The 27,406-nt window shown below is 43.1% G+C and overlaps 1 protein-coding gene across 2 annotated transcripts in view; it reads right to left on the bottom strand.

The window, feature by feature from the left end:
- LOC137376531 (ALK tyrosine kinase receptor-like) overlaps positions 1-27,406 on the bottom strand; it is a 1,023,571-nt gene that overhangs the window by 80,682 nt on the left and 915,483 nt on the right. For both annotated transcript variants that reach the window (XM_068045253.1, XM_068045252.1), the window contains exons 24-26: positions 14,020-14,117; positions 11,136-11,228; positions 5,187-5,288 (exon numbers count right to left, since the gene is read on the bottom strand). In XM_068045253.1, coding sequence (XP_067901354.1) covers positions 5,187-5,288; positions 11,136-11,228; positions 14,020-14,117 — 293 coding nt within the window. The remainder of the gene's footprint in view (positions 1-5,186; positions 5,289-11,135; positions 11,229-14,019; positions 14,118-27,406) is intronic.

Raw genomic sequence — 27,406 nt, forward strand, 5'->3', positions numbered from 1 at the left:
TGATTCTCCCACTATCAGTGTTGAAAAGTGAGTCTCCCACTATCAGTGTTGGGAACTGAATTTCCCAGTATCAGTATTGAAAATGAGTCTCCCACGATCAGTGTTGAAAACTGAGTCTCCCACTATCAGTATTGAAAAGTGAGTCTCCCACTATCAGTATTGAAAAGTGAGTCTCCCACTATCAGTATTGAAAACTGTGCCTCCCACTATCAGTGTTGAAAACTGAGTCTCCCACTATCAGTATTGAAAAGTGAGTCTCCCACTATCAGTATTGAAAACTGTGCCTCCCACTATCAGTGTTGAAAACTGAGTCTCCCACTATCAGTATTGAAAAGTGAGTCTCCCACTATCAGTATTGAAAACTGTGCCTCCCACTATCAGTGTTGAAAACTGAGTCTCCCACTATCAGTATTGAAAAGTGAGTCTCCCACTATCAGTATTGAAAAGTGAGTCTCCCACTATCAGTATTGAAAACTGTGCCTCCCACTATCAGTGTTGAAAACTGAGTCTCCCACTATCAGTATTGAAAACTGTGCCTCCCACTATCAGTGTTGAAAACTGAGTCTCCCACTATCAGTGTTGAAAACTGAGTGTCCCACTATCCATGTTGGGAACTGAATCTCCCACTTTCAGTGTTGAAAACTGAGTCTCCCACTATCAATGTTGGGAACTGAGTCTCCCACTATCAGTATTGAAAACTGAATCTCCCACTTTCAGTGTTGAAAACCGAGTCTAACACTTTCAGTATTGAAAACTGAGTCTCCCACTATCAGTATTGAAAACTGAGTCTCCCACTATCAGTGCTGGGAACTGAGTCTGCTACGATCAGTGTTGGGAACTGAGTCTCCCACTATCAGTATTGAAAACTGTGCCTCCCACTATCAGTGTTGAAAACTGAGTCTCCCACTATCAGTGTTGAAAACTGAGTCTCCCACTATCAATGTTGGTAACTGAGTCTCCCACTCTCTGTTTTGAAAACTGAATCTCCCACTATCAATGTTGGGAACTGAGTCTCCCACTTTCAGTATTGAAAACTGAGTCTCCCACTTTCAGTGTTGAAAACCGAGTCTAACACTTTCAGTATTGAAAACTGAGTCTCCCACTATCAGTATTGAAAACTGAGTCTCCCACTGTCAATGTTGGGAACTGAGACTCCCACTTTCAGTGTTGAAAACTGAGTCTCCCACTATCAGTGTTGAAAACTGAGTCTCCCACTATCCATTTTGGGAACTGAATCTCCCACTTTCAGTGTTGAAAACTGAGTCTCCCACTATCAGTATTGAAAAGTGAGTCTCCCACTATCCATGTTGGGAACTGAATCTCCCACTTTCAGTGTTGAAAACTGAATCTCCCACTATCAGTATTGAAAAGTGAGTCTCCCACTATCAGTGTTGGGAACTGAGTCTGCCACTATCAGTGTTGGGAACTGAGTCTCCCACTATCAGTATTGAAAACTGTGCCTCCCACTATCAGTGTTGAAAACTGAGTCTCCCACTATCCATGTTGGGAACTGAATCTCCCACTTTCAGTGTTGAAAACTGAGTCTCCCACTATCAATGTTGGGAACTGAGTCTCCCACTATCAGTATTGAAAACTGAATCTCCCACTTTCAGTGTTGAAAACCGAGTCTAACACTTTCAGTATTGAAAACTGAGTCTCCCACTATCAGTATTGAAAACTGAGTCTCCCACTATCAGTACTGAAAGCTAAGTCTCCCACTATCAATGTTGGTAACTGAGTCTCCCACTATCAGTGTTGGGAACTGAGTCTCCCACTTTCAGTATTGAAAACTGAGTCTCCCACTTTCAGTGTTGAAAACCGAGTCTAACACTTTCAGTATTGAAAACTGAGTCTCCCACTATCAGTATTGAAAACTGAGTCTCCCACTGTCAATGTTGGGAACTGAGACTCCCACTATCCATGTTGGGAACTGAATCTCCCACTTTCAGTGTTGAAAACTGAGTCTCCCACTATCAGTGTTGAAAACTGAGTCTCCCACTATCCATGTTGGGAACTGAATCTCCCACTTTCAGTGTTGAAAACTGAGTATCCCACTATCAGTATTGAAAAGTGAGTCTCCCACTATCAATATTGAAAAGTGAGTCTCCCACTATCCATGTTGGGAACTGAATCTCCCTCTATCAGGTTTGAAAACTGAGTCTCCCACTATCAGTATTGAAAAGTGAGTCTCCCACTATCAGTGTTGGAACTGAGTCTGCCACTATCAGTGTTGGGAACTGAGTCTCCCACTATCAATGTTGGGAGCTGAGACTCCCACTATCAGTATTGAAAAGTGAGTCTCCCACTATCAGTGTTGGGAGCTGAGACTCCCACTATCAGTATTGAAAACTGAGTCTCCCACTATCAGTATTGAAAACTGACTCTCCCAAAATCAGTGTTGGGAACTGAGTCTTCCACTATCAGTGTTGGGAACTTCATCTCCCACTATCAGTGTTGGGAACTGAGTCTCCCACTATCAGTGTTGGGAACTTCATCTCCCACTATCAGTGTTGAAAACTGAGTCTCCCACTATCCATTTTGGGAACTGAATCTCCCACTTTCAGTGTTGAAAACTGAGTCTCCCACTATCAGTATTGAAAAGTGAGTCTCCCACTATCAGTGTTGGGAACTGAGTCTGCCACTATCAGTGTTGGGAACTGAGTCTCCCACTATCAGTATTGAAAACTGTGCCTCCCACTATCAGTGTTGAAAACTGAGTCTCCCACTATCCATGTTGGGAACTGAATCTCCCACTTTCAGTGTTGAAAACCGAGTCTAACACTTTCAGTATTGAAAACTGAGTCTCCCACTATCAGTATTGAAAACTGAGTCTCCCACTATCAGTACTGAAAGCTAAGTCTCCCACTATCAGTGTTGGGAACTGAGTCTCCCACTATCAGTATTGAAAACTGAGTCTCCCACTTTCAGTGTTGAAAACCGAGTCTAACACTTTCAGTATTGAAAACTGAGTCTCCCACTATCAGTATTGAAAACTGAGTCTCCCACTGTCAATGTTGGGAACTGAGACTCCCACTATCCATGTTGGGAACTGAATCTCCCACTTTCAGTGTTGAAAACTGAGTCTCCCACTATCAGTATTGAAAAGTGAGTCTCCCACTATCAGTATTGAAAAGTGAGTCTCCCACTATCCATGTTGGGAACTGAATCTCCCTCTATCAGGTTTGAAAACTGAGTCTCCCACTATCAGTATTGAAAAGTGAGTCTCCCACTATCAGTGTTGGGAACTGAGTCTCCCACTATCAGTATTGAAAACTGAGTCTCCCACTATCAATGTTGGGAGCTGAGACTCCCACTATCAGTATTGAAAACTGACTCTCCCAAAATCAGTGTTGGGAACTGAGTCTTCCACTATCAATTTTGGGAACTGAGTCACCCACTATCAGTGTTGGGAACTTCATCTCCCACTATCAGTGTTGGGAACTGAGTCTCCCACTATCAAGATTGGGAGCTGAGACTCCCACTATCAGTATTGAAAACTGAGTCTCCCACTTTCAGTATTGAAAACTGAGTCTTCCACTATCAGTGTTGGGAACTGAGTCTCCCACTATCAATGTTGGGAGCTGAGACTCCCACTATCAGTATTGAAAACTGACTCTCCCAAAATCAGTGTTGGGAACTGAGTCTTCCACTATCAATTTTGGGAACTGAGTCACCCACTATCAGTGTTGGGAACTTCATCTCCCACTATCAGTGTTGGGAACTGAGTCTCCCACTATCAAGATTGGGAGCTGAGACTCCCACTATCAGTATTGAAAACTGAGTCTCCCACTTTCAGTATTGAAAACTGAGTCTCCCACTATCAGTATTGAAAACTGACTCTCCCAAAATCAGTATTGAAAACTGAGTCTTCCACTATCAGTGTTGGGAACTGAGTCTCCCACTATCAGTGTTGGGAACTTCATCTCCCACTATCAGTGTTGGGAACTGAGTCTCCCACTATCAAGATTGGGAGCTGAGACTCCCACTATCAGTATTGAAAACTGAGTCTCCCACTTTCAGTATTGAAAACTGAGTCTCCCACTATCAGTATTGAAAACTGACTCTCCCAAAATCAGTATTGAAAACTGAGTCTTCCACTATCAGTGTTGGGAACTGAGTCTCCCACTATCAGTGTTGGGAACTGAGTCTCCCACTATCAAGATTGGGAGCTGAGACTCCCACTATCAGTATTGAAAACTGAGTCTCCCACTTTCAGTATTGAAAACTGAGTCTCCCACTATCAGTATTGAAAACTGACTCTCCCAAAATCAGTATTGAAAACTGAGTCTTCCACTATCAGTGTTGGGAACTGAGTCTCCCACTATCAGTGTTGGGAACTGAGTCTCCCACTATCAGTGTTGGGAACTGAGTCTCCCGCTATCAGTATTGAGTAGCAAATCTAGAGGTTGATTAAAGCTGCCTATATTTGACCCCAATTCAGAAGATTTCCCCTCATCTATCAACAGCACCAGTGTGATTTTACTATTACTTGCAAATTCTGCTGTCCTTTAGAGTTTTTTCAATGTTTATCTTTGACTTCAAATCTCTCCTGGCCCTAGTCTCTCCTACTTTTGTAATCTAGATCATGCATACAAACAGTTCCCACAAACTTTCTATTCCCCTGATTCTAGCTTCTTGTGCATTCCCCTGCCTTTCACCCTGCCATCAACAATCATGCCTGCAGTTGGCTGGGTCCCACTCTCTGCAAATACCTTCCCTTAAAACCACTGTATACCTACCCCTTTTGGCCACCTGTTCTCCTTCAGCTTAGCATCTATTCTCCTCATTGCTCCGCGAAGCAGCTTGGGATACTTTTCTAAACTAAAAGCACTGTATAAATGTAAGCTATTGTTGTTGATTGAGATTACCAATTCAGACCCAAATTCGGCGGAGGGTGTGGGGGGGTTCTGTGGAACGGCTTTCTAGGATCTGGGTTGAAACTTCTGAAATTCATTTCATGCACATCATGCAGAGGGGGCAGATGGAATTGGAACCAAGATTCTGGAGGTGAAAGGATGGTGCTTCATCCCCAATTGTCCTCCACCTTATATAAATTGTCGGAGAATCTTTCTTTCTCTTTTTTTGGTTGTTCTGTGATTGTGCTGTCAATAGAGCTTAGCTTGTCAAAGTTGCAAACCTGACATACAGCTCTTAATTTCACGAAACACACACACCATCAAACATACCAGGTATCTGTTTTTGAAGTAAATATTCCTTCCATGAAGGCCTCCGGTGGCATCCATTTCACTGGGAGCATGGCACGACCACCCTTTCTGTAATAACTGGCCCTGTGGAGTCAAGCAACAGACAAATATGATTTCACTGTCTAACAGTTGTTAAAGGCAGTGATCTAATAATGTTACATAGTGGTAGTTCAGCAGACCAGCCAGCAGATGTAGTTATGTTTGGTATTTTCTCAGCCACTAAAGTGAGTTAAAGCAGCCAGTTTCATGTATTTCTGTTGTCAGTTATATTTCATTTCTTCTGAGGGTTATTTTGCAGACAAAAAGTTAAGATGTTCTCTAATTTATACACGTGTGTGGCTCTTAAACAGGATTAATATGTATGTCTTGGGTTAAAGGTAACCCGTTGGAAGTTTTCAAGTAACTTGTTGTACTGCTCTAAAATACATCACCACATCACTTGTTTATGACATGATCCTGACAAACGCAATGTACAGCTCTTCTCACCCAGAACAAAAGTAGTTTTGGGAAATACTTTTTTCCATTCGGCAGCATTGCTTTAAAGTACACAGGGCAGTTCCTCTGCTGGGAGCACAATACATTCTGGCTTTGCCATTTCACTTTCGGATAATAGTGGAGGTGTTCAGCCAGCTAATTAAAATGGGTTTGTACCTCTGCCAGAACAGCAGAGAGGGGAACGTTAAATAACCATTAACATTTGTGCACTGGCATAATTTCGAAGCTGTGAGTATAAAATGTCTGCTGCTGAGAGTGAAATCAAATGGCTAAAGAACTTCTATGCGCACTGGATATAACAAAATAATAAACCATTATCCCCAAAGGAATGTAAAGGTTGGATGTTAGAGTGAAAATTTATTTTACACAAACTTAAAAAATGAACCTATCAATTAAGCTGAAAAAATGTTGTGATGATAAATTATTCTGTTTTACATAATCAATTGTCCAAATGTCATCAAAATGATTGGGTTAAAATGAAGGATATTAAGCTATATTTTCCTTCATTCATTAATGTTAACAAAAATACTAGCCTGAATATAAAGTGGGAAAACTTTTAGTAATATTAGTAAATAGAGGAAAACATACTCCACTGCGACACAAGAGAACAATTCCAGTAATTCCTGTGTCACTCTCTCTCTCATTTTTAGATTGTTTCAATGTGTTACTGGTTTATGAGGATCAACACACAGGATGGTGCATTTCGCTACCACATTTGTATAATTTTGATGCCAGTCAGTATCCAACACTAAGCTTGAGATGGGGTGGTAGGTTTGAAATAATCAACAGCAAGTTGATCAAGAAGAGCTGACTACATTGGGAAGTTTGGCAAATGGAATTCAATGTCAACACATACAAAGTAATGGAACTAGGAAAGAAATATAAATTATAACCTAAATACAAAATATACTCATGAAAGAAACATAACTGAAACCACCTCCCACAGGCAAATAACATTTTGAACTGTTTATCATCTAGAATAGAATACAGATCACAACATGTGTTACTAAGCCTATACAGGCTATTAGTTCATCCCTGTCTGCGTTATTGTATGCAGTTCTGGTCTATATTACAGGAAGGACAACATAGCATTGGAGAAGAGTTAAGAAGAGAATCTTTTTAATAGCATCTTATTGAGATATTCAAGATGCTTTAGTGTATCGACATGTTGCACTCTGAAAAATTGTTTATCGTGGCCCTGAGAACAACATGAGTATGCATGGAACGAAGTGCAGAATAAGGAAGGTGTATGGGGCTTTCACACAGGTTGAATATGTGAAGTCAAATGGCTAAGGAACCAATCAAGGTTGCTGTCATGCTCGGCCCCCACCTGCCAAGAATGAGGCACATCAATTTTGTCAAGAACTGTTGTTGGAGCGAGGAAATGGCTTGTTAAACAGATCAGCCGTGGCTGGAAAAAAAAATTAACATACTAACAAACATCGAAGGTGAGGAAGCGCATTCCAGGGCCTGCTAAGCAGGAAACAATCCACAAGGGCTAGGACAGGTTAGACCAGCTGGTCACATGACTACCTGGCTGTTCCAGGGTTTTCTTTTGAACTGGCCACGGAGAGTTTGAAGGCAGAGTGTCTGTTTGCTCCAGGACTGAGAAGATCTCTCACCTGTCTGCTCCCATCTCTTTCTCACAAGCCTCTGAATCCACTGAGGACACATGAACCCCAAGAGAGAAAAGTCTCCTACAGCGAACAGGGGTTAAGAAGAATACTGGGCCCCAAAGAAAAGCAAGAACTACCTACAACCAAGGACTCTACAGTGAGCTCGAAGAACTATATTAACTCTTCAGATATTGCCTCAAACTTTTCCACCTTATTTTTCTTCTCTTTTCTATCTCTATTTGCATGTGTGTATCACATATGCATGCTAGCATGGGGCTTGTTGTGTATCTGTTGGCGTTAACCAAATTAGAGTTTAAGTTCAAGTTTAACAAATTTCAACTTTTCTTCTTTAAACTTAAGAAAGCCTTTTTGTGCTGGTTTCTTTGACTTATAATTGGAAAGTGGTGAACAAGGATTCACCAAGAGGGAGCTAAAACACGGTGTGTTTAAAATTAAACCCTATTACGGTAAGACCAGGTGAAGGCTGAGAGGGAACCCTATACCTTTCTCACCTAGTCATAACAGTTGCTAAAATCAGTTATTTTTAAAGACTTGGAATTTAACCAGAAAATCGACTGAAGCATATGAATAGTGTACAGTGTATTCTGTTTTGGAACTCTGAGGCCAGGCAGATGACTGAGATGGTCTGTTCCAGTCCTGTGCATTATAATGTTACTATCAGTGTATAAAATGTCCAAAGTTTTGAAGGATAATACACAAGGAAGCAGGTAGAAGCAGGAGTATAGATTTGTCCTTTTGCAACCCTTAAGATTATGTGGTATTTTTTATTTATTTATTCGTTCATGGGATGTGGGCGTCGCTGGCTAGGCCAGCATTTATTGCCCATCCCTAATTGCCCTTGAGAAGGTGGTCGTGAGCTACCTTCTTGAACTGCTGCAGTTCTTGGGGCATAGGCACACCAACAGTGCTGCTAGGAAGAGAGTTCCAGGATTTTGACCCAGGGGCAGTGAAGGAACGGTGATATAGTTCCAAGTCAGGGTGGTGTGTGGCTTGGAGGGGAACTTGCAGGTGGTGGTGTTCCCATGCAGCTGCTGCCCGTGTCCTTTGAGGTGGTAGAGTTTGCGGATTTGGAAGGTGCTGTCGAAGGAGCCTTGGTGAGTTGCTGCAGTGCATCTTCTAGATGGTACACACTGCTGCTACTGTGCGTCGGTGATGAAGGGAGTGAATGTTTATGGTGGTGAATGGGGTGCCAATCAAGTGGGCTGCTTTCTGGATGGTGTCAAGCTTCTCGAGTATTGTTGGAACTGCACCCATCCAGGGTAGTGGAGAATATTCCATCACACTCCTGACTTGTGCCTTGTAGATGGTGGACTGGCACTGGGGAGACAGGAGGTGAGTTACTTGTCACAGAATTCCCAGCCTCTGACTTGCTCAGTATTTATGCGGCTGGTCCAGTTCAGTTTCTGGTTAATGGTAACCTGCAGGATGTTGCTAGTGGGGATTCAGTGATCGTAATGTCATTGAATGTCATGGGGAAATGGTTAGATACTCTCTTGTTGGAGATGGTCATTGCCTGGCACTTGTGTGGCACGAATGTTACTTGCCACTTATCAGCCCAAGCCGAGATGTTGTCCAGGTCTTGCTGCATCTGTACACAGGCTGCTTCAGTATCTGAGGAGTCGCGAATGGTGCTGAACATTGTGCAATCATCAGCGAACATCCCCACTTCTGACCTTATGATGGAGGGAAGGTCATTGATGAAGCAGCTGAAGATGGTTGGGCCTAGGACACCACCCTGAGGAACTCCTGCAGTGATGTCCTGGGACTGAGATGATTGACCTGCAACAACCACAAACATATTCCTTTGTTGTAGATGGCTCCAACCAGTGGAGGGTTTTCCTCTGATTCCCATTGACTCCATTTTCTCTAAGGCTCCTTGATGCCATACTCGGTCAAATGCTGCTCAACGTCAAGGGCAGTCACTCTCACCTAACCTCTAGACTTCAGCTCTTTTGTCCATGTTTGGACCCAGGCTGTAATGAGCTGAGTGGCCCTGGCGGAACCCGAACTGAGCGTTAGTGAGCAGGTTATTGCTGAGCAAGTACTGCTTGATAGCACTGTCGACGACCCCTTCCACCACTTTGCTGATGAATAAGAGTAGACTGATAGGGCGGTAATAGGCCGGGTTGGATTTGTCCTGCTCTTTGTGCACAGGACATACCTGGGAATTTTCCACATTGCTGGGTAGATGCCAGTGTTGTAGCTGTACTGGAACAACTTGACTAGGGGCATGACTAGTTCTGGAGCACAGGTCTTCAGTACTATTGCTAGAATGTTGTCAGAGACCATAGCCTTTACAGTATCCAGTGCCTTCAGCCATTTCTTGATATCACTTGGAGTGTATCGGATTGGCTGAAGATTGGCATCTGTGATGCTGGGTACCTCAGCAGGAGGCCAAGATGGATCATCCACTTGGCACTTCTGGCTGAAGATGGATGTAAATGTTTCAGCCTGCTTTTTGCACTTATGTGCTGGGCTCCCCCTTCATTGAGGATGGGGATATTTCTGGAGTCTCCTCCTCCTGTTAGTTGTTTAATTGTCCACCACCATTCACGACTGGATTTGGCAGGACTACAGAGCTTTGATCTGATCCATTGGTTGTGGGATTGCTTAGCCCTGTCTAATGTATGCTATTTCCGCTGTTTGGCATGCAATTAGTCCTGTGTTGTAGCTTCATCAGGCTGATACCTCATTTTGAGGTATGCCTCGTGCGGCTCCTGGCATGCCCTCCTGCACTCTTCATTGAACCAGGGTTGGTCCCCCGGCTTGATGGTAATGGTAGAATGGGGGATATGCCGGGCCATGAGGTTACAGATTGTGGTTGAGTACAATTCTGCTGCAGCTGATGGCCCACAGCGCCTCATGGATGCCCAGTTTTGAGTTGCTAGATCTGTCCGAAATTTATCCCATTTAGCACGGTGGTAGTGCCACACAACACGATGCACTCAACAAGATTTACCATGCTCCCTGATAAATCACTGAGTCAATGGGCACTTGTTTATAATATATTAAAAATCTTGTGTCTGCACACTTGACAGAACCTAATTCCTGTTGTTATGTTTTTGTCACAGTTTTTTGTCAACTTTTTCCATTATAAATTCCCATGTCCAAATATATAATAGAAACTTCCTATGCAAACTGGTTGTGCTGTAATTAGACTCTCCTGCTAGTGGCAGTATTGCCTTGCATCAGGTTTGTGTCTTCCAGCTTCTTAGACTGCACTGCAGTGAAACCCCTACTAAACTCTATTTCTATGTTTCCCAAATGATCATGTCATGCTATTTTAACTATATAAAAATAAAACATATAAGAATAAGGACAGAATGTCCAATTTTAAAATTGGGACTGTATTATATCTGCGCATTATGGTCCAATTATCCTTTACCTTATAACACAGCTTTACCTGCAAGGTTATATTTGGTCTAAACTCTGTGTAATACCACAGGAGATTGACTAGTGTAAACTGTATATAACTCAGATTACAGTGTTACTGTCTTTTACGTAACCAGTAGAATAACAGGAATATTAACACACATCTTCACTTGCCTTGTCTTTTTTAAGATTGATAAAGCCCTACTATGGCTGTATCCCATTTTCTGTTACATTCAAATAGACAAACTACCAAACTTTCTGTTTGTAGAATAGAAAAAACAGATTGAACTGTTATATTAGGTTTAATATGCAAGGTTGTCAGTGTACAGTCAAATTTTGTGCTTCATCTGAGTTACATAGCTTCATTTTAGCAGTGAGTTTTAAATTTTAACTCTACCGATTATTAAATATAATGACAGTCATTTACCTGTATATATCGCGAGCCATTCCAAAATCTCCAATCTTAGCCACTCTTCCTGTACCTTTGAAAGTAAGCAGGCAATTTCTTGCAGCTATATCCCTGTCAATAAATAGAATATGGAAAGGTAAATTTTCCCCTATATTTTCTTTCATTTCCTCACCTCTTTTCCTGAAGGAGTTGACTCATACTGGAGTAGTGTTCCATTGTCCCAGCAGCCATTCTTCATGCATGATTCTTCATAGTGAGTGTTGGCAGGCTATCTGACTTAGGGAGCAGCAGAGTCAATTTTGATCCTGACCTCACCTCATAGCCACACACATGCCTGTTCAGTAGGGATCACTGGAAACTAATATTTTGCAGGAGTCCTGGCTGACTTTTTGTCTCTTAACCCAGGGGTGTCAAGATCAATGGCCCAACTGTTATCTTGGCTGAGATCTTACAGATCAGTATAGATCAGAGATTAAACACGACACTTTTTGATCTGCATGTTTAATAATACAGCAGTCAATGTCTTCACTATAATGTCATTGTGAGAGTGAAAATATAAATTTAATCCACACACAAAAGAAGCTGTTGATACAGAGTAACAATGTTGGATTATTAGTTACTACCAACAAAAGGCAGAGGGTGGGGAGAGGGGGTTTAAATTTTGGAGTTCCTACTTGTAGGTGAATAGAAAATTATATCTGCTACAGATTGCTCAAGCATATCTGAGTGAAAACTGGCAGAGTGGAGTAAATGTAAAATATTTACTGAAGTATAAACGAGGCCAAGAGTGTGCTCTGTCTGCCCTATTATGAAACTAAGATTGATAGATCTGACCTTTGGTCTTGTCTTCTCTTTTATCTTCAAATGAATATCTATACAGGGTAGTGGTTAATTGCACATGGCTTATCTGGACACTTCTCAGCATTTGCAGTCCTGCGAATATCTTATTTTTCACAGCTCTTTAAATTGCACAGGAAGTACTCAAACCTTGAAAACTGTCTGGACAACATGCTTTGAACTAATAGAGTAAGCCAAAGTCAAGAACAATTGGTTTGGGATATAATCCTTAAAATATCAATATAGTGATGTAGGCAGATGTCTGCACTGTAATTAAACATTTGCATACTTTCACCTTGGATAGTAAATCAGCTATTGCAATCAGAACTTGTGTGCTAACAGCTGACTTGGGATCTTGCCAAGCTCTTTAAGCATGGCTGAGTTGGTAGAACTTTCACCTGAATCAACATTTCAATCTCAGTCTAGGATTTGAGCATATGATCTATGCTGACCCTCCAAGGAAATATTGTTGGAACTGCCATACCTTAGATGAGATCTTTAACTGAGTCAGCACAGTGATATTTCATCTGTCTTTTGCATAGTTTGAAGCATTTTGGGGTTTCAAGAATAGAAGGTGTATCAAGGATTACATTAGGGACTGAATCAGGGAGAACAGCAGCATTAGAAACTACCTGGAGACAACAGCAAAGTTAAGGACTGACTGAGGGAGAGGAGCAATTCTAGACACTCACTCAAGGAAAATAATAACATGGAGAACTGACTCAGTGAAAGGAGCAGCAAAAGGGAGTCACTTGGTGAGGGGAGTAGCTTCAAGGACTCACCTGCAAAGTGGGGCAGCACTTGGGGAGAGGTGTGGTATGAAGGACTAATGCAGGAAGAGGAGCAGCTTCGGGGAATTACTCGGTAAACCGAGCAGGATCAGAATTCACCTGGTGAATGTAGCAATACCGAGAACTCACTCAGGAAGTGAAGCGCCATTGGGGATATTATATTCGCAAATAGGCAATCCCATGTAAAATGAATAATTGAATGTGATGAATGTTTACTGTACAGGGTGGTCTGAGTTACTGCATCTTTATGTATTTCTCTTTCTGCCTTTACAACCTGTCAACCTCAGGTCTGAAAGTATTTTTTTCTTGCTATCTTTCATGAAAGGAACAGAAATTACAAACAGAAAAAATGTAGCATGACTGGGGAAGCCACATTCCAATGGCAATTACATGTTCTCATCCATATAAGGGGGTGCATCCATAGGAATTTTGAAGTATTAAAATAACACATGTTTGGACTACAAACATAAAATCATTTGGAAAATTACCATTGCACTTATATCTCAATAAATCTTTTGTGAAGAAATGTGTGCGAAGTGCAGGTTTATGTAACTAACTGCAGAATTAGCTACACAGAAATAAATGATTAGAACTGTAATCGGCCTGATGATTCCCCACATATGAAAGATGCCAGGATCTCTAATATTGGTTTTAAGCAGTCGTTATTACTTTGGTCAAACAGAAAGCATAAAACTTTAACTCTCTGTGACTGATTTGATTTTAGATCAAAAACAGGAGGCCTGATTTCAGTTTGTTTATTTGCACCGTGAACTTTCAAGCTGCAATTTGGGTTCCATGATCAGTTGATTTTCATAGCTGGTAACAATCCAGCAGTGGTTGTTGGAGGCTTGACAAGTATTATCTGGAAGCTTGACTATTGCTTTTTAAAGCAACTTACTTGTCAAATTGAGGTCACTTCCATCAATTAAAAATTGACCTATCAGTAATCCTTGTTTGCAGCAGCTGACTATAGTAGGTTACTAAGCAATAACCAAATCATTTCAAAAAGAAACTTGCCACTCAAATAATGTGAGATAGCACAATAACATCGATTACTACATCCATTATCAGTCCTCGCCTGATTTTACTCTAGTACAGAGGTGAAAGTGGAGTATACTAACTCCTTTTCATTTCTTGTAAAGCAGTATATTAGCAAATATCAACAGTACCAGGTCTTGTTTAAATAAAAAAAATCCCACAATAAAGATCATTAAAAAGCATGCACCGTTTGATATCAGTCAGACAAGCAGCTTGCCAAGCTTGTGGCCACGTACCGATGGATGAAGTGATTCTCTTCCAGGTACTGACAACCCTGAGCAATGTCACGAGCCACATTCAGTAAGTCCAGCATGCTGAGAGTTGATGGTTGTCCCTGAAATATCACAAGACATTAATGAACAGCAGTAACTAAGAAATGTGAAAGTAAGAATTCTGCTGCTGAAGAGATGCTTGCCTAAAAACAGGGGGTCAAACAAATTACACTTATTTTCTCGTCACCAACCCTTCTCTGATGTAGCTGGCCTTGTAAGGAATGGATTGAGGTGTCATCCCTTACAAAGCCCACGGAAATCCTAAAGCAAGGCCAGGACTCGCAATATCCAAGGACCAGACTAATTTCCAGCCTTTCTAAGTCACTCCTGCTAGAATTGTGTTGGGAATGTGTCAGAATGGCTGAGATTTTTGATCCCAATACATCCAATAAACATTTATAGTATTCAACTGCAGAGGACACTAGAAGTACTGTTCATGTCATTCTGACCGCAGTAATCCAATGTGGGGAGTGGAAAATGTTACCACCCATGCTTTAAGCTGAGCTGTAGTTGCCTGGCATTAAGGTTTAGCAGCTTCATTCAAATGTTAATTGGGGGCAGGGACTTCTTGCATGCTATTTCTTAATGTTCCAGCTTTCAGAACATCAGATGTCAATCAAGCCCTCTTGGTTATTATTGTTCCTAGGCAATTATGAGCATATGGAAAGTCATGAAAAGAATACTGTAGTTGCAAACATTTTATTTTTTTCTTACTAACTGTTGGGTTCTCAGGAGTTTTTGTGCCAATCATTGTACAGTGTATATCTTCCCCTTCCCCCCAGCACCATTAATGTCACCAATGGGCTTTCCAACGGGAATCTTCCACTCCAGGGTGTTTCGAAGAAGAGGATCAACAAAGAGTGCCATGCAGATCAGGCTGTGCATGGGGCTCTCTGTACATACGTGCATCTGCAGATAGGTCTCAACATATTTTGCAATGGTAGACCATTAATAAATGGGGTGGCTCATCTTCCCAAAGGAAGTTTGAACGGCTGGTCAGCTGTCATGAATGATGTGGATTCCCAATTAATCATAAAATTAGATGCTTTCCAATAAACAACAAAATAACAGTATGTTGCACTTTCAGTGTTTCTTCATGAAAGAAAGCGTGCCAGAGTGATCACCGTCCAGTAAACGCTGATTGGCTACACCTGCCAAGATGCTATCAACCATATCCGCAGGCCCTGGCACACCTAGCTGGCAATAATCACAAGATGCTTCAGGTCATTAGAGAGCCAAATATAGAATTGTGCCATATGCTATTAGGATACAGAGATACTAAGCAGCATAAGGACAGCACATTATTAGCATCATCAGGGACTTGTATTTATATTGCCTCTTTAATGTAGAAAAATGCCTCAAAGAAATTCAAAGTGGTGTAATCAAAAAAAAAAATTGCAAAACCAAAGGGAGAGATATTAGGCTGGATATCCAAAAGCTTAGTCAAAGAGGTGGATTTTAAAGGCTGTCTTCAAGGAAGAGTGAGAAATGGAAAGCAAGAGGAGTTTTGGGAGGGAATTCCAGAGTGTGGGACCTAGGCAACTGAAGGCCCAACAACCAACAGTGAGCTGAAAGGAGGGAGGGATGCACAACAGGGCAGAGCCAGAAGTTTGAAATCTAACCCCGCCTTCTTTCTGATGTGCTGCAATACTGACATTTTGAGATGGTGCAGTGATGGAGCACAAAGGGCCACCTTAGGCAGTTCCTCCTTCATTTCACAAACTTTCAAATAAGGAATCATACGCTGGGCTGCTCCTCTAGCCAACAGACTTGTGCATGCACATTCTAAACTTTTCCAAAGGCTTTTGGAATTTTGCCTGCTATCATTGTTAGGATCCTGCAGTTTTTTTTTCCGGGAAGAATGCGATGTGCCTTTAGGGCTGGAAAAGGAGCAGTACTGCTTTAAGGTAACAAGCTCCAGAGACTGAGTCAAAGAATGCATGCTCATTGCTCCGAGATACAGCCACTCGGAGACTGAAGATTGAGAGATACAATGTTACAATTTAATTTTGAACTGGCTTATAGTGGAGACAGACTGTTCTAATTCTCAGACAGGCAGACAGCTAGGACAGCATATACTGAAGGAAATGAGAGCTCTCTCTCGTTTTATTTACAAAGAACAAAGAACAGTACAGCACAGGAACAGGCCATTCGGCCCTCCAAGCCTGTGCCGATCTTGATGCCTGTCTAAACTAAAACCTTCTGCACTTCTGGGGACCGTATCCCTCTATTCTATTCCCATCCTATTCATGTATTTGTCAAGATGCCTCTTAAACGTCGCTAGCGTACCTGCTTCCACCACCTCCCCCGGCAGCAAGTTCCAGGCACTCACCACCCTCTGTGTAAAGAACTTGCCTCGCACATCCCCTCTAAACTTTGCCCCTCGCACCTTAAACCTATGTCCCCTAGTAACTGACTCTTCCACCCTGGCACTCTGTCCATGCCACTCATAACTTTGTAAACCTCTATCACGTCACCCCTCCACCTCCGTTGTTCCTGTGAAAACAATCTGAGTTTATCCAACCTCTCCTCACAGCTAATGCCCTCCAGACCAGGCAACATCCTGGTAAACCTCTTCGGTACTCTCTCCAAAGCCTCCACATCCTTCTGGTAGTGTGGCAACCAGAATTGCACGCAATATTCTAAGTGTGGCCTAACTAAAGTTCTGTCCAGCTGCAGCATGACTTGCCAATTTTTATACTCTATGCCCCGACCAATGCAGACAAGCATGCCGTATGCCTTCTTGACTACCTTATCCACCTGCGTTGCCACTTTCAGTGATCTGTGGACCTGTACGCCCAGATCTCTATGCCTGTCAATACTCCTAAGGGTTCTGCCATTTACTGTATACTTCCCACCTGTGTTAGATCTTCCAAAATGCATTACCTCACATTTGTCCGGATTAAACTCCATTTGCCATTGCTTCGCCCAACTCTCCAACCGATCTATATCCTGCTGTATCCTCTGACAATCCTCATCACTATCCGCAACTCCACCAACCTTTGTGTCGTCCGCAAACTTACTAATCAGACCAGCTACATTTTCCTCCAAATCATTTATGTATAATACAATGCAAAAGGTCCCAGCACTGATCCCTGCAGAACACCACTAGTCACATCCTTCCATTCAGAAAAGTACCCTTCCACTGCTACCCTCTGTCTTCTATGACCCAGCCAGTTCTGTATCCATCTTGCCAGCTCACCTCTGATCCCGTGTGACTTCACCTTTTGTACCAGTCTGCCGTGAGGGACCTTGTCAAAGGCTTTACTGAAGTCCATATAGACAAGATCCACTGCCCTTCCTTCATCAATCATCTTTGTCACTTCCTCAAAAAACTCAATCAAATTAGAGAGACATGACCTCCCCTTCACAAAACCATGCTGCCTCTCGCTAATCAATTCATTTGTTTCCAAATGGGAGTAAATCCTGTCCCGAAGAATCCTCTCTAATAATTTCCCTACCACTGACGTAAGGCTCACCAGCCTATAATTTCCTGGATTATCCTTGCTACCCTTCTTAAACAAAGGAACAACATTGGCTATTCTCCAGTCTTCTTTAAACCTTATTTATTTTACTCTCAGAATTCTGATGTCAAGCCAGATTAATTTCTTAAAAGAAAATAACCAAATTCCTTTAACCATTGAACTGTAATTGTTGAAATTCATCGCTGGAAAAGAAGAGCATCAATTCAACTGCTGAATTAGACTACGGACTGTTCTACTGTTGAAGAACCTTTTTTTCCCCCATCGGACGACTGTGAGGACTATTCTACATTGGAAGATTTCACTTTGGCAGGAGTATAAATATGCAAGGACACTAATTTTTTCTATTTTAACTGTTGTTTATATCTTAGTAGTTTTAAAAATTTAGTTTTTCTAATCAAACAGTTAATTTGTTGATCTAAAGGTTTGGTTAGCCTCATTCGGGGGTTAATAGATGGTACAATTTGGCTGGGTCTTTCTTTAATTTGGAAAGTTTAAAATGATATGTTAGGCGATCTGTGGCGGGGCGGGACTGAATCAATGGTGCGTTTCTCCCACCTCAATCAGAATCCCATATTTTGATTGGGGGCTTTGACTTGAGCGGTTGGTCATAACATTATCCATTCCCATTAAATTTTACTTACATGCAACTTTTCATTCATACTTCTTTATGTGCCCACTGCAGCTGTCCAAATCTAATTTCAGAAAATTGAACGCAAACAGCATATTTCAATTTGAGTCTGCCTAAAACCCATCATTAGCCATTTGGAATTAAACCACAATTGCAGTTGCAAATCTAAGCCAAAGGATGTACATCTGAAGAGTTTCTTCCCTCTTTTCAGGTGCTGCCAGACTTATTAAACTTCCTTAGCCCAAGCAGATCTCAATCAGATCAGTAAAAAAAACCTTAACAAGAACATGTTATTTTGCCTCAGTTCTGTTAATACTTTTGAGCATTAAAGCAAAATTCTGAGCTCTGATAAGCACAGCAAAAAATCTGTTAGTGCTTTCCAGTTATTTTTCTTGTCTCTTCTCAAAAATAAAAAGAACTTGCATTTGCAGGTCCTCAGGACATCCCAAAATGCTTCGCAGCCAATGACTTACATATTTGCATCTCATTGCTCCAAGAGGAAAATATTGGAGATTCTCCCGCTCGTTTGCCATGACTTCAGCAGATGAGTGATAAACTCTGTAAAAAGTTTGAATGCTATTTTTGTGGGGTGTCCTCAGCTGATTTGTCAAAATTACAGGGATGAGTTGGAGAACCTCCATAAAAATTCACCTTAATAATCTTTACATTAGTGGACATTTCTATCAGTTAAATTTTGAATAGCAAAGAGGACATACTTAGAATTCCATCTTTTATGACGTTATTCATTTATCTTAACTTTATTTCTCATTTTCTTGAAGGTGACTCTCACTGAGGTTTGCTTCCACAGGTGCTCACAGTTTTCAGGTTCCTTGTCCAAATGATCATTCTCAAATCTTTTTGTTTAAATTAATCTCTTGATATTAGTGATCATCATCATTAGGTTTCCCTTATGCCTTAGTCACCAAAGTATGAGGGACCTGAAATTCCCTGGGGATTCTTCCAGACCTCACTGTAAATCTGGTGGAACACTAGCGAAATGAGGTAAATTGTTATTTTTTGCTATTGACAGTTTCCCTTGAGCTTCTGCCAGTCTCCTGATGGATAGATGGTAGGAAACATAGAACCCCCAGAGCCAAGGTCTGGTCTTCTGGACAGTTTCAATTTGGTATCTTCCGGTTTATGTTCAATTAACACAGCAATATAATGGAGCACTCTATTTGCTCTGTTTATTGCTGCTGAACAGTGAGTGACATGCTAAGTGCCAACTCTATCATCACTCCCAGATTGCCTTCTGCTTCACCTTAACTATTTCTGTGTCTTCCATTGTGTACATATGACACCCACCTTTGCTGCCAATTTGTAGTATCTATTATTATTGGCAATCCCTCACAAGTGAGGCTGATGAGGCAGATTCGAGATCTACAGACTTTATGGCATGTAGAGCATTTGTTGTCATATTGGACGCCTGGTCATGTATTATTAGTTCGAGTCATGGCTTGTTCTTTTTGCCACCCTTGCTTTACCTCTTCATTTTGTCGTCGTTGAGTCTCAAAATACTGAGATTCTTCCTGCAGAGTCTGTCGCTATCTGGTTCGGTCCAGGGCGATGGCCTCCCAGGAGTTGATGTTAATGCTGCATTTCTTCATTTTGGCTTTCAGCACATCCTCGAAGCACTTCTTCTGTCCACCTCTGGTGCATCTGCTCTGACTGAGCTGGGAGAAGGCGGCCTGCTTTGGGAGCCTGGTATCTGACATGTGAACTATATGACCAACCTAACAAAGCTGAAGACGGATAATCATAGCCTCTATGCTTGTGGTGCCTGCTTGTGAGAGGACACTGATGTTGGTGCATCTGCCCTCCCACTTGATATGTAGGATCTTCCGCAGGCAGCGTTGATAATATGACTCCAGTGCTATGTAGTATCTGCATTAATTTGAATTGCCACAGATTTGCCCAATTCCAGATATTATCTGACAATTTTTTTGCTGGTTTTCTGGCTTCTTTGTCCATCTTGACAACTGCCTCACTCCTCGGTTTAGTATAATTCACAAATTAGACCGGTTTGTATGCGTTTTTTGTATCTTAAGTCACTAATATAGATTATGAGCAGTCAGGGCCCCAGTCTTAAAGTCTATGGCACCCCGCTCAATTCTTCCCGACCGCAACACTCACCTAACAAATACCCAATGCCTTTCTTTCAGCCACTTCCTTATTAACAATCTGGTTTTACCTTGAATTCCCACTTTCAGGAGGGAATGTTATGCTCTCCCCTGGGTTTGAAGGCGGGGAGAGCATGTAATCCGGTAGGATGGTGGCTGGGGTGGGGGGAAACCTGTCACCTTCCCGCCTCTATAGAAATTAAGTCTGGGGTGGGAAGGCCTGTGAATGGCCCTCCCGCCCACTGCATTAAGTGGACAATTAATGTCCAATTAAGGGTTTCATCCCGCCACCACAAAAATTAGCTGAGTGGCGGGTGGGCCTGTCGCTACATGGGAAGCACAGCAAGAAAAACCATGTGGGGTGCTTGGCGGCTCTGTGGGCGGGGTGTCCTCATTGAAAGGCACTTAGTGCTTGAACAAGGGACCAGGCATTGGGAAGGGGGGGGCCGCTGAGAGGCAATTCCCTGCCCTTGCTGCTGACCCCCCTTCTGCCCTGACCTACCTGTGGCCTAGGTCCAGCGCCACTCCTAGGCCTCGGGTGGGTGCTCCTCCGGCTGCAGCCACTGCCTCCGCGATGGCACTGTTCAGTTGAAGAGCTGCTGGCCTCTGAATGGCCAGAAGCGCCCACAGCACAGGACCTCCGTCACCAGGATCCTTGATCTAGTGGAAGGCCCGCTGCTGTCCAGTTAAGTGCCTAATTGGCACTTGATTCGGCGGGTCTCCCACAAAAGGGGCAACGCGGGGTTCTCACCAAATCTTTTGCCAGAGGTCGAGACTCCCACTGCCCTGATAAAATCCCAGGTTTCAGTAACAGCCTTTGATGCAAATGTTTATTAAGGCTTTTTGGAAAAACAAGTATATTGTGGCATATGGTTTTCTACCATCTCATTGGTATGATATTTCCTTAAAAAAGTCAAAGAAATTCATCAAATAGAATCTTTCCCTTCTAAAGTCATAATGGCTTGTATTTATTAGATTATTCCCATACGGGCACTCCTCAAATATACTCCTCATGATTGATTGCATTATTTTACCAGGTATTGATGTTGGTCAGAAGGCTCTGTTGTTACCTGGATCTAATTTGTCCCCTTTCTTTAATTGGGTACTATGTTAGCTTGGGTCATGAGACAGTAATGAAGAACAGGAACCCTCTCAGGTCCAGGGATACCAAGACCAATGAGACTTCTTACCACTGCCCCAGCTAAGATTTACAGAATCAATGCAGACCAGGGACTGAACCTTCACATTTTTAACTGGCATTTCTTCACTCAGCCTGTCTTATGTGGGGTCACTTTTAGATTAGATTAGAGATACAGCACTGAAACAGGCCTTTCGGCCCACCGAGTCTGTACCGAACATCAACCACCCATTTATACTAATCCTACACTAATCCCATATTCCTAACAAACATCCCCACCTGTCCCTATATTTCCCTACCACCTACCTATACTAGTGACAATTTATAATGGCCAATTTACCTATCAACCTGCAAGTCTTTTGGCTTGTGGGAGGAAACCGGAGCACCCGGAGAAAACCCACGCAGACACAGGGAAAACTTGCAAACTCCACACAGGCCGTACCCGGAATCGGGTCCCTGGAGCTGTGAGGCTGCGGTGCTAACCACTGCTTTACCAAGTTGGAATACATGAATAGAACCTCAATAATATTTTCAGAATAGCTCTGAGTGCCTTGACTGATGAATTAATGTAAAATGAGTTCTCCAATCTGCACACATCAATTCAGCATTCATAACTGATTCTTTCTCAATAGCATCGCTGGATATTTTCAAGAGTTTTAGTCTCTACTTTTCAAATATTCTGCATGTTCACTTTATGGCTCATTACTGCGCAGTTTTCTAAGGACGGTGCTTCTTAAATGATATGTAAATGTAATTGGTGAAAGAGAACCTGTTACTAAGTGCTTCACTGTATAATGTTGAATTAGATGTTTTGAGATGTACGCTTGTGAAGACTAAAGACATGCTTGGGAATAACATCATCTCCCAATGCATCAAATTATAAAGGAAGATAAAAGAAACACACCATCCTTCCTCCTTCGGGTTCTGACGAAGGGTCACTGACCCAAAATGTTAACTCTGCTTCTCTTTCCACAGATGCTGCCAGACCTGCTGAGTGGTTCCAGCATTTCTTGTTTTTATTTCAGATTTCCAGCATCTGCAGTATTTTGCTTTTATCCTCCTTCTTTCATCTTTGTCCCTCTGTTGTATCTCTCTTTTCCAGTCTGTAACAGTGACTGGAATTTTCCAGGTCCTTTGGGGACGGGCTCAGAGGTGGGGTGGGTGGGGGAGGGGGGGGTGGTTGTGGGCGTGAAATCGGGACGGAAGAGGTCAGACCAGAAATCTTGCCATTGTTTCCGTGTTTTCCTGACAGTGGCCGACTTCGCGCATGGAAGAGCTGGGAAGGTAATTAAAACAATTAATTGGTCAATTGAGAAGAATTTTACGGGGGCTTTTGAATTTTGCAAATAATGCCAAAACCACGGGGCTCCAGAGCCTCGGCTGGTAAATGGAGATGGTAAGTGAGTGGGAGCTCATGCTGGCTTCATTCAGCAGCCATCGAGAGAGCCAACATGGTGTGCCATGGAGGGTGGAGCAGTGAGGGCAGAAAAAACGAAGCCAGGAGAGGGGGATAAGGTGCCAACACTGCAGAGGCATGCTGCCAGAGTGCCATCAGGGCAGTGGCACCAGAGCAGAAGAAACGGGTGGAGGAAAGGGGGGTGCATTTGCATAAAAGATCTTCACACTGAGGGCTCAATTTTATCAGCTCTCTAAGGACGGACAGAGTTGCCCATAAAATTGGAAAGGGAGGCAAGGGGGTGGAGAGCCCATCGCCTTCCCAAATTCATTCAATTTTGTCAGGGGTGGGGAAGGCTGCGGATAGCCTTCCCGTCCAGGGGCTAATTTAGGCCCTGAAGTGGCCAATTAACAGTAACAGGCAGATCATGCTTGACTAAGCTAACTGAATTCTTTGATGATGTAACAGAGAAGGTTAATGAAGGGAATGCGGCGGATGTTGTCTATTTGGATTTTAAGAAACTGTTTGATAAAGTACCACATAAAAGGCTCGTTAACAAAACTGAGGTTCATGGAATAGGAGGGGTTGGGTCCAACTGAATAAAAATTGGCTAAAGAACAGAAAACAGCAAATCGTGGTAAATGGGTGTTTTTCAGACTGGAGGATGGTAGATAGTGGTGTTCCCCAAGGCTCAGTGCTGGGATCACTGCTTTTGTTGCTACATATAAGTGTCTTGGATCTTGGAATACAGAGTAGAATTTCAAAATCTGCCAATGATACCAAAATTGGAGGAGTGGCAAACAGTGAGGATGATATGAACCGCCTTCAACAGGACATAGGTAGGCAAGCAAAATGGGAAGACAGGTGGCAGGTGTTTCATATGACACATACTACCTGTTGGATCCATACCAATAAAGTGTCACCTTTCTGCAGTCCTGCTGTTGCCTCCTTCATTAACCAATCCAATGCTTGGGTGTACATTGCACAGTGGCAAGGGTGAAGCGTTGGCCATACACAGCATGGACCTTTGTGACCAGCCTCTTGAGGGAGCCAGGGTATAACTGAAGTCCCAAAGGGCAGTAAAAATTGGAAAGTAGTGTAGTGAGAAAAACATTAATCCTTTATTAAGAGGCACAAGATATGCAACACTTAACATTTGATATTCTCTTCGCCTGTGAACCCAGAGTGCTGCTAAGCGCTCGTCTTAAATTTCTTAAACCGGCTCCCATGTTGTGCTCACCCTGCACTTGCAGCTGAGGTGGAGGTAGGCTGCTGACCTTGTTGCCCTGTGGCTTGGGATGACCTTGGCGGTCATCCTCTGGCTATCTTAGGCCTGGAGGGCCGGAATGCTGAGCCGCTCCTGCACAGGTTCAGGACCCTCCTCTATTATTGTGGCTAATTGAAGCACTGGTGTCACTGGCAGAGGGGCTGAGGAGCCGCTTTCCACACCAACAGCGGCCTGAGACGAGCACCCAGATGCGGAAGGCAGTCGCTTCTCCACCCTTGCAAGGTACACTTGTACCTCCCTGCTGACCAGAGAAGGATGAGAACCTGTTGGAGACTCCAGGTGCTGCACCCACCAACACCCCCACCTTGCTTTGCCATTGTTGCCTTGGGCTCATGGACAAGGTGATGGCATGCAGCTCTGCCTGCATCTCCGGCATCCACTGACTGGTCTGCTGGATCAGGCTCTGTATGAGAGCAGCCAATCTCTTGATGGAGCAAGCCAAGTGTGCACCCAGCAGAGACATTGCAGCACCCAAGGCCTGGATGGACTCCTCCATCACCTGCACTTGGGGGCACACAGCCTCTGCAAGCTCCGCCAGATGTTTCCTTACCTCACACTGCAGCTGCAGCATTTGCTGTGTTGCTGACGACTCCAGAAGTATGACTTCAGCCTGGGGCTCAGCATGGGCCTGGCCTCCCACAGTCATCCAACTGTCAGTGGCCTGGGCTGTCACAGCCTCCGTCAGCTGCTTGGGTGTGCCTGTGTTGTGTTTGCCAGGCTGTGCCCCAAATCTAAGCACAAATGGATACCCACCGACATGAGAGTATTTGCGCTGGTGGAGGGTGAAGGGGAATGATGTGACAGTGCAATTTCTGAGGCTCCCTCCTCCTCCTAAGAGGTGGCCAGCTGTCCCCCAGTCTCTCCAGCTCTCTGCTCTTTGGCCTGAACTACATGAGAGAACAGATAGATTGAAGGATTATGGATATCCCATTGCAGCATTCCAACTATCCCTACTGTAGCGCTCCATGTGCCCAGTGGTGGAGACATGTGCCCCTGCACTCAGCCACTCACTCTCTTGTGTTAACACTACTGTTTTGCCATCAGCGATGGAGTGGCTGCCATACTGCTCTGCTAACTCTAAGGCCTTCTCCTCCACTGGGGTCAGGATGGACAGGATTGGTACGCCTCCGCTAGTCTTGGCCTGTTCCTTTAAATTATGGGCTGTCTTCTCCTGCAAGCACAGAGATGAACACTGTTTATCCCCCCACAGAGACAAGCACAATGTCTATGTTGGTGGCAGCCCAGCTGTCTATGATGGGAGGATGCAAATACCTCCTGCATGTGGCGACTCTTGGGGGACCTTGTGGGAGTCAGCAATGACAGACAGGCACCTCTCACCGAGATGCAGCCATGCCTCTGGCAGCATGTGCATCCCAAGGTGCTTCACAGGAGCACTATCAAACAAAATTTGACACCATGTCACATAAGAAGATGTTAGCACAGCTGACTAAAAGCTTGGTCAAACAGGTAAGTTTTGAGGAGTGCCTTAAAGGAGGAGAGAGAACTAGGGAGGTGGAGAGGTTTAGGGAGGGAATTTCAGAGCTTAGGGCCTAGGCAATTGAAGACATGACCACCAATGGTAGAACAAATAAAATTGGGGTTGCACAAGACTCCAAAATTAGAGGAACACAAAGATCTCGGAGGTTTGTAGGACTGGAGGAGGTTACAGGGACAGGGAGTGGTGAGGCCATAGAGGGATTTGAAAACAAGGTGAGAATTCTAAAGGAAGAAGAAAGACTTGCATTTATATAGCATCTCTCACGACCGCCGGACATGTCAAAGTACTTTACAGCCAACTAAGTATTTTAAAAGTGTAGTCACTGTTGTAATGTAGGAACAAGTTAAGAATGATGAGAATTTTAAAATTGAGGTGTTGCTTGATTGGGAGCCAATGTAAGTCAGTGAGCACAGGGATGATGGTGAACAGGACGTGGCGCAAATTAGGAAATGGGCAGCAAAGGTTTGGATAAGCTCAAGTTTACCCAGGTGGTAGGTGGGAGTCTGGCCAGCAAAGCATTGAAATAGTCAAGTTTGGAAGGTAACAAAAACATGGACGAGGATTGCAGCAGTTGAGGAAAAAGGCATTTTACAGAAGAGGAAGTAGGTGGTCCCTTATCCGATATGGGATCAGAACCTCATCTTAGGGTAAAAAAAGACATCAAGGTTGTGAGCAGTCTGGTTCAGCCTCAGACTGTGGCCAGGGAGAGGGATGGAGTCAGCGGCTAGAAAACTGAGTTTGTGGCAGGTACCAAAGACATGGCTTTGGTCTTTCCACTATTTGATTATAGGAAATTCCTGCTCATCCAATACTGGATATTGGACAAACATTGTGAGAAATCAGAGACAGTGGAGGGGTCGGGAGAGGGGATGATAAGGTAGAACTGGGTGTTGTCAGCGTACATGTGGAACCTGACGTTGTGTTTTGGGATGATGTCACTGAGGGGCAGCATGTAGATGAGAAATAAGAGGTGTTCAAGGTTAGATTCTTAGGGGACTCCAGAGGTAATGATGCAGGAGCAGGAAGAAAATTCATTGCGCATGTATTTGTGACACAGCTGACACAAAGTCAATTTATGTCACTTTTCCTGCCACTAAACAAATGTTTGCTGAGTGCAGGCTCTGTTCCACAAACATAAAATTCTAAGCTCCAATAGATGACTGCTCTCTTTCCTATGAAGTCTATAGGTCAGGTACAGTCATACTATCCTAATCACTGTTACAACTGTTCCAAACTTCAGTTTTCTTAGAATCGTCTCCATAAATGTTACTTTCTTTAGTAAAGCAAAGGGCATTTCGACATGATATATGGTACACTGAAATTTATCTAATTTAGCTCAATGTTCCCTGAGGAAATGGGACTCCAAGTGCCACAGTATAAACCTTTGAAAATAACAAAGAGGATTCAATGTCTTTTTTCATGCTTAATTTGGTGTTTTTAATAGCAGCCATTTCTCTTGTCAGTGCCACCTAATGGGCCCATGAACAATGGAGCTTGATGTTTCCAATCTCAATGTGATAGAAGTCTGTCTAGCATCACGTAGAGCATAACAAAGTTTGGCAATGATACTACCATTCTGAATTGAGCTGCTTGTATGCAATGTTCTATTGTCACATTTTCTTCTGACAAAATTTAATCGTGAAATTTAAACTGGCATCTTAAAATAGGGCGTTGTGACAGAGACATACAAATTGATAGTGCACTATCACTGCCCTTGACTCTCACTTTCCTATACTCCACATAGAACAGAAATTTCTTAAATCAGCAAATATTTACATGACTGTTCAAAACACACAGA

This window comes from Heterodontus francisci, chromosome 13, assembly GCF_036365525.1.
Source record: "Heterodontus francisci isolate sHetFra1 chromosome 13, sHetFra1.hap1, whole genome shotgun sequence".
NCBI lineage: Eukaryota > Metazoa > Chordata > Chondrichthyes > Heterodontiformes > Heterodontidae > Heterodontus > Heterodontus francisci.